The 8225-nt window shown below is 40.2% G+C and overlaps 1 protein-coding gene across 2 annotated transcripts; it reads left to right on the top strand.

Annotated features, from left to right (window-relative positions):
* The first annotated feature begins 700 nt into the window (after positions 1–700).
* On the top strand, positions 701–6391 carry LEPROT. Of its 2 annotated transcripts, XM_026074560.1 has the most exons (5): positions 701–812; positions 1012–1087; positions 1422–1608; positions 2915–3049; positions 3798–6391. In XM_026074560.1, the coding sequence occupies exons 1-4, from the start codon at positions 797–799 to the stop codon at positions 3029–3031; spliced, it is 396 nt and encodes a 131-aa protein (XP_025930345.1). In that variant the 5' UTR covers positions 701–796; the 3' UTR covers positions 3032–3049; positions 3798–6391. The 2 variants fall into 2 exon arrangements, with proteins under 2 accessions (XP_025930345.1, XP_025930344.1); XM_026074559.1 differs by having other exon boundaries at positions 2915–6391.
* Positions 6392–8225: the final 1834 nt, after the last annotated feature.

Genomic DNA, 8225 nt, shown 5'->3' with positions numbered 1-8225 from the left:
ACAGGTCAGGGCGACATCTCTGTATGTGCTGCATAAGCAGCGAGGCATTAATTAATGCCAAATGGAAATTTCTTTTGTCTGCAGTGTTTTAAATATGACTAATACATCTGTCATCGCTCCAGTGCGGGGTTGGGCGAGACCTGCTTCTTGTACACATGAGCATAACCGTAAATTACTTGCTCTAGAAACAAATGGTTTTGTTTTTTCCTTGATTTCCTCAAGAGCAAACGCTAGTTCCTGTTACTGCACGTGGGTTAAAGGAACGGTAAAAGCTTAATTTATACAGAGCAACTTTGCAATGGGAAAAAAACCTTTCCGGCTTACAGGGAGGAAAAAACCCACAAACCCTTCCCCTCARAAAGAGATTTTGATGTCTTTAACCACGAAAACTATAGAAGCGACTCAAGTCAGATGTGTATTTATATATTTCTTATTGCTGTGGGCCTAAAGGACATCTACATTAGCAGTAGCTATACCAAGACGCAACCTTATATTAAGACTTTTAGGGGTGTTTTTTTTTTTTTTGCTTGTTGCCTCATGGCCCAAAGACCCGCCCTAATCTTCCAACATGGGCGGGTAACCATGGCGACGGGCGGCTCGGCGCACCACCCCCCCCCTTAAAGGGCGCGTCGCCCCTTTTCGAGCGACGCTGGTAAAGTCGCGGCGACGCTGTCTCTTTAAGGAGGGAGGTCACGTGGCGCGGCAGGTGGGCGGAGCCAGGGCCAGCAGCCGGAAGGCGCCGGCCGCCACCTCAGCGCGGAGCCCCGCGGAGGCGCAGCTCGTCCCCCCCGGAAACATGGCGGGCATCAAAGGTACCGAGGGCGCCTGGGGTCCGCGGCGGGGGGGAGGTCGCGGCTCGGAGCTGCCGGGGGCGACACCGTCGCCCCCGGCAGCTCCGAGCCGCGACCCCCCCGCCCCGCCGCGGACCGAGGCCCTTTCCCTGAGGGAGCGGAGCCTCAGGGCGGGGTGAGCGGGCGAGTCCGCCTCACCGCCTGCCTTGTGCCGTTGCAGCTCTCGTGGCGCTCTCCTTCAGCGGAGCCATCGGCCTCACCTTCCTCATGCTGGGCTGCGCCCTGGAGTACTACGGGTGAGCCCCCGCCCCGCTCCTCGCTCCTACTCGAGGCCTTTTCTGACCCAAATCGGGTGCTGCCCCCCCTCCCCCCGCAGGAGCGGCGCCCCCTCCCTCACGCTTTTCCCGCTACGGCCGCCTAACTTGACAAAACACCCCCCTTTCTCCCCCCCCCCTCACGCTTTCCCCTTATTTAACCACCTTTTCCCTCACAGACCGCCCTTCTTCTGAGATAATTTATATAAAATCGCAGCTACCACAGTTATTTTTATTTTATTTTAAATAAAAAACGCTTAAGTAGGAACTCTTTCCAAATTAATAATCTATTTTCTTTTTTTTTTCCCCTCCCCAGTGTATACTGGCCACTGTTTGTCCTAATATTTTACTTCATCTGCCCCATTCCCCACTTCATCGCGAAAAGAGTAAGTGACGATAGCGATGCGGCCAGCAGTGCCTGCAGGGAGCTGGCGTATTTCTTCACGACTGGAATTGTTGTTTCTGCCTTTGGGTTTCCTATCATCCTTGCACGGGTTGAAGCGGTAAGTTCTACTTGGTAGCTTTTATTGCAAAAAATCAGTTATCGAGTATTGTAACAGTCTTTATAAACTTTTCAAAGTGCACTGTTGCTCCTTTTTGACCCAGAGGAGGCAGTTTTGTTTGTAAATCTTGACTTTTGTTTCATTATTTTGAGTGTTTCTACATTCCAATGAAAATAATCCCACTGTTGAGGTTTGTGTCTGTGCCTATGCTGCTTTTTGACCCCAGCAAAGGACTTACATGATTAAAAAGTTGTCCCTTTTTTCCAACTTTATGTTTTGATCTAACACAAGATATTATCTCCTCCTATGTGTCATGCTTCTGTCATCAAATTTTGCATTGCTTCTTGTGCAACCTTCCTTATTTTTATCTTAAAAATGTCTGCTTTCTACATTTAAGATATTGATAATTTGGTGACTAGTGTGTATTATCAGTTAAAAAAGAAAAGGCCAATTATGCAGAACGGCTGTTCTGGTTTTCAGGGCATTCCCTTGCTTAAGCTTTGTCCCCTGAGTCTGAGGAAATCCTGCTAGTTTCTCTTTCTCTAAACTGCTCCTCACTGGTGAAATTTTGTCACTTCTGCTTGCAAGGCAAAGAACTCTTTCCTCTTGTCTCCCAAACTACTCAATGACGTTTTTGAGTTGTTTTGTTTTTCCCCTGTTGGTCTTTCAGTTTTGCTTAAAACTTTGGGTGCTTTGTGGTTTATTTGTAATGCACCGTTTCCCTGACGCTGCGTTTTAAGTTATGGACCTGACAGTTGGCAGAACCAAAAATGACCACGAGGGGGAACTCTAATTCTAAGTTACTCAAAAAAGCTATTCTATAGCTCATTCCTAGCAACATCTTTTAAGAGTAAAATGTTGTTTACTTAAATAAACTCTGTCAGGCAGATATTTAGCTGCAGAAAGCTACTTACCTTTAAGACCACATACTCTTCTCCATGTTCGTTACTTGCATTTACTTGAAAGACTCTTAGTTTGATGCACAGCAATTAAGAGAACACTAGTTTCATCAGGATTTCCTATAATTTATGTATGTTTTCCTTGCTGAGTGGGTTGTATGGCAAGATAATTATTTTGTCCTAAAGGACAGCATTATCAGCCTGTCTATTGAAGTCCTGTATTAATAATATGAATGGTTGCTAATTGAATAATTACTCACACAAATTATTTGTTGTTTGTCTTTTTTTTCTTAGGCTTTTAGCACCTTTCTGTAGTATTTTGTTTAGTTTATCTAATGCAAATAAATAACTGGTCTGTACATATCTTATAAGAAATGCTTTGATTGTTTCATTTCCTTGCATTTCAGATCAAATGGGGAGCCTGTGGTCTGGTCCTGGCTGGCAATGCAGTCATTTTCCTTACTATTTTAGGCTTTTTTCTTGTATTTGGTAGAGGAGATGACTTTAGCTGGGAACAGTGGTAGGACACCGCTCTGACACTGGTAATGTTTTACAGCATACGTCGCCATATGTATACTCTGTGTGTGTATATGTGTATATATTATAATATATGTATGTGTGCAAGCGGAGAAGTATGTGTGTGCATACACATGTAGTCCTACGTTATCAGATCATAATATGCTTCTTAAAATGTGTGTCAGTCAAAGGGAAAAGGCCCTTGTGACAGCTTTTTAAAATGTGTTCAGTAAAAGCTGGAATCACAATTGCAACATTTGTCCCCAGATATGTTTACAAAGCATTAACTACTTTACTCACTTTTCATAATATGTGCATTAACTTTTTTTTCAATCACAGTAGTATCATTGACACATGTGACATTGGTCAGCATGTCTGTTGTTTTTTTTAACAATGTAATCGAAATAGGCCAATATAAAGATTATCTTATTTACTGTTGTTCAACTTGATTGATTTTTCTGCTTAGATTAGGGATGAATGAATAATTGTCTTCCACTGTAACTTTGGTAGTTTTCCTGATAATATAAAACCAAATGTAGGTTATGCCAAATTCTTTCCTACATAATGAAAAAAAAAAAAAAGAAAATAATAACTTTAGTTAAAATCCTCCCTTCCATTTATACTGCTCATTTAGCAAAATTTTTTTTTTTTTCTATAAAGATATTCTGGTTTTGTCCCAATTCAACTTACAGCTGTGGCTACGTGTTGGGAGTAATCTGATATATTTTAATGCCTCTTGCTGTGCTCAGACCTGAAATAACTTCTTTCATAAAGGTTCACAAAAGAAGACACGTTTGAAACTGCTCTCACGATCTCAGGACACTGGTAATCGCAATGTAGTGTACAGCTCTGTATTCTTACGTGTGAAAGACCTGAATCACAAAGAAGTGAATGTTCTGCTGAGAGATTCCCAACAAAGCAGAAACTGTAGGACTTGGTATATCCTCAATTCTTACTGCTTTTAAAACGTACTCACTGAAACTACTACTTTTTATGTCTGTTAGAAAAGATTGAATTAAAACACTATTTTTAAATGGCATTATCCTAGTAAATGTTCACATAATCACACGTATAAAAGCAAAGTTTATTACTGTTCTGACTTGGTGAAGCCTTCAGATTGTGGAGGCATGTGACTTTATAAAGATGCATTCTGCTACAACCCTAATTCTGGAGGACACTTCAGTACCCTGAAGAGGGGTGCAGAACAGACACCCTAACTCATTCTTYCATCGAAAAATGGACGTGAAGTGATTGCTGCTCCCTGAAGTAAGAAACTGAGCGCCTAGATAGGATATGTTCTAGTATTCTAGTTCTTTAGATTAGCAGGTTATGAATAAGCATTTTACAGCTGTGCGTCAGTCCACAGCTGATTGCTATCACCCTGCATAGGAATGAGGGACTCTCTGTCAGGAAGTAATAGAATCAACCCTACAGGATGTGGCTACTTTACCAGTGCGATGCTTTTTTCCCCTTACACTGTGTGGAACTGTCGATGCTGCTCTTCAAATTAAGTTCTCCCAATACCAACATATTGCAAAATGATGTCCTGTGGATTGCCCGGCAGAGCAAAGGTTACATCAGCACTCTTGACGCTGGGTCTCTCGTTCATGCTCAGGGCCCTAGAAAAAAGGTACAAAAAAATCATTCTATAGTCCAGGTAACATCATGTCACTTTAAATAGGAATAGAATATCATGTTTCAGGAAGGTAAATAATTCTCATATTTGATTAGATCCAAAACTGTTAATCCTATATTTTAAATTTAAAACTTCTGGTGTACGTGAGGTGAACCCTACAGTGTTAAGGAATGCTGAGTACCTGGATTTCATACGTATGTTTAGACTGTAATTCTTGTAAAAGAAGAATTAACATTAAAGGACAGTTGGTTTTTTTCTGGATGTTAATGCTTCATTGCAGGTGTAGCAGGAAAATGCTTGTGAAGATGCTGGGCATAAGCAAGTTCTCTTAGAAGGTTTTGTTTTGTTTCTTCCTGACTTCAGGTGAAATCTGTTAGACCCTACTGATTTGTCCTTAATGTTGTAAAGTACTAATGGGGAAATGACTTGTTCAAATTACCAGCTGAGCTGTTTAGAGTAAACATAGCTTCCATTTATAGACTCTACTTTGATTTTTTTTTTAGAAGAAGTCTTTTTTTTTTTTTTGTCCTACACTACAACATTTCTTGTTCAGATTGGTGAAGTAAAACAGCAACAATAATTATACAAAAAATTAAGTGCCTGATCCTGCATATGGCTGCTGAAGTCATTGCTAACAATTGCATTTAACTCCTGTTAAAATATTTATATACTTGCAGGATTGGGTTCTAGAGGTTTTAAGGGTGTCTTGTATTTTTACTCCTTAGAATTTGTGTACCAAAGGCTGCAATAGAAGGCTACAGAACTATTAAATTACCACTAGAATTTCATTTTAGAGAAGTGGAGTAAAAACCATCTGAGATTATTATTTTTTTCTTTAGGTGAGAGAATAGTTATTTGTAGAATCTGTTCTAGCTCTGTTAGTAAATAGCGTGTTTGTGACTGACTGAGACTGGAATACTGGCAGTAAACACGTGACAATCGAAAATGAAAAGACTCGAATGTACAGTCTTGAGGAGAGATTGCTTCTTTCACAAATTATTCTATTGTATTATATTTCCTTTGGATAGTACTGTGGTTGGTGGGTACCTCATGAAGCGGCAGGCAGATGTTGGATGGAGAAAGTGAACGCTTTTCTTTTTTTTTCTTTTGAAAAAGCTACATGCACTAATCATTAATGTGAACTTAATGCGGTGTTCACCAGAGACTTTTGTTTTAAAATGGTTAATTTCTAAAATTGTATTTATTATAGAGTTTAAATCATGGAATTCTTCCTTCACCTCCTTAAAAGTAAATTTGCTTGAATGAGTCGTCTATGTTAATAGCGTAAAAAAAACTCTCAGTTTTTTTTATCAAGAGCTTCACTCATCACACAAACCTGGTGCTCTGATGGCCAGTACTGGGCATACTGTCACWACCTACCAGTAGCAATTTACTGTGGTTTCTCTGAAATTATTTTCCTATATGGAAGTGAATGCTATGTATCCAAAGTGCCTTAATTTCAAGACTGTGCTGATTTTGTGAACACGTATACATGGAAATATCACTATCTATGTTTCATAATCAGTTGAAAATCTGTTATGCATTTTATAAAGCTTCTTTGTCAATTAATCATGTTTTCTGAAATTCAGCAGTGCAGCTTTTGTAACTTTTGTAAACACTATTTTCCATAATTGTCAGGTTCTTGAAATGATGAAGTATTAAAACATGGAAATTAAAACATACTCAACTTTTCTTTTTAAATTGTCTAATAAAACTGAGTAAAGATGCCTGATGCTTAAGTATTTGTCCTTCTTAAATTCACAGAGCTGACATAAGACTTTTATACAAGAGGAAAGACTGGAGAAACAACACATGGGGTCCTTCATAATGGTGTTGTTGCTGTTAGAAGTGGCTAAGGTGGGAGGTTAATGAGCAGTTCAGATGTTTGTTGTACTGGAGCTCACGCTTCTTAATTGCTTTGTAGTAAAATGAGGTGTTCAAGTGGATTCTCAGGCTCTAGGATCCTTGGGGCTATTTTGCCAGATGTTCTCTTGTCTGTGTCCCTTCATTTCTGGAGCCGTGTAGGAAGTTGCCTTGTGGCTCTTGGCTCTGTGACAGTTTTGGTTTGGGGCTTGCTGGTCATCAGGAAGGCCAGTCGGCACTGGTGAGATCTAAGCATGGGGGAGCAAGTGTCAGAAGCCATTATCTAATTGCAATAGGTGGAATTACTGTTATGTCCTATACTGGAGCGTATTATAGAGGCTCTATTCAAATGTGCCAGTATCTCATCATCACTTAGCCTGCAGCTATTGCTTGTTTCATATTCAGCTGTGTGTGCTGAATCTTTGATCTTTTTAAAGATGTTCAAAGAAAACAAATGGTGTGGGTAAGTTAATACTTTAAAGGGCTTGTCCTTTTCCACTTTCCCTGCTTCAAAAGGGTCTGGCATCAGACAGAGCTGCTCTGTCAGCTCTAATGGAAGCAGGGATGCAGAAGGCATCAGAGCTACCTCTTTCCTTTCTAGGTCATTACYCTAGTTGCTGAGTTAGTATCTGTTAGGTGGGTGACTTTGATCTCACCACTGCTTGGGAAAATGAAGCCTTTTCTGTTATTTTAATTTAATTTGTGAAATCGCCCAACTTCAGGAGAAGAAGGCTATAGGGTCTGGGTCCTGAAGAGAGGATGCTTTCTGCTTGCAGCAATGAATTGAGTATCTAAAGTTTTGGAGAAGGTCAGTATACTTGTGCTTTGAATCCATTAGCTGCTGGCATTGCCCTGTTTTGCTAGACAAACGTTTGGCATTGCTGTTCTTTGGTGCCTAGCCCAGCTCATGCTCTGCATATAGCGACTTGATTTTTGGACTGGAGACTTGGATCCCGAATGCCTTTCTATAGCCTGGTTCTGGGTTTGCTGGTATCATCAATATGATATAGCATCTCATATGTTCTATCCCTCACACCCTTGTTTTTGGTGACTGCTCAAACCTGTTCCCTGCCAACTAAACCTTAGTTGGAGGGGGAGTGGGGAAGTAAATATACATAAGGAACTTGCACTGGTTTTATAGTCATTTCAGGCCTTAAGCTGGTAACCTTCCTAAATACTTAGGACTTCGGGTAACTTTTTAGAAACYGTAAACAGACTTTAATTCCATAAAATGAACGTAAACTCATTAATACACAGGGCTTAACCAAACAAACTTGTCCTAGTGAGCCACATGCAGACTTTTATTGTTAAACTGAAAATTATGTAAAGCTCTAAAATGATCTCAGTAATACTGATCTCAATTGTTAACACAGCATGATTTTTAAGATACGGCATCATTTACTCTGCAGGGATTGTTTCTGACCTATGATAATGGATGGAAAGACTGTTTCACTAAGCTGGATGCACACTGGGTACTAATAACTGATTGATTTGTTTAAGTGGCCCCTGCAAGTACATGACCAGTTCGTACTTAGAAGGCTTTACAGGGAAGTGCCTCTCCCTAAAATGTGGAAGGAGGCATTGGCTGGTGAACTGTGATTAAATTTTAAAGACCAACTTGATGTTCTTTTAGAGAAATTTTTTCTCCAATGACTTGTTCCTATATCTAACTTTTGTTTATTGTTTTGTTTTTGTTCTTTTTC

The sequence above is a fragment of the Apteryx rowi genome, unplaced genomic scaffold (assembly GCF_003343035.1).
Source record: "Apteryx rowi isolate R43461 unplaced genomic scaffold, aptRow1 scaffold_39, whole genome shotgun sequence".
NCBI classification, from domain to species: domain Eukaryota; kingdom Metazoa; phylum Chordata; class Aves; order Apterygiformes; family Apterygidae; genus Apteryx; species Apteryx rowi.
Note: the sequence above shows the minus strand (reverse complement) of the source record. Positions and strands in the feature narration are given on the sequence as shown.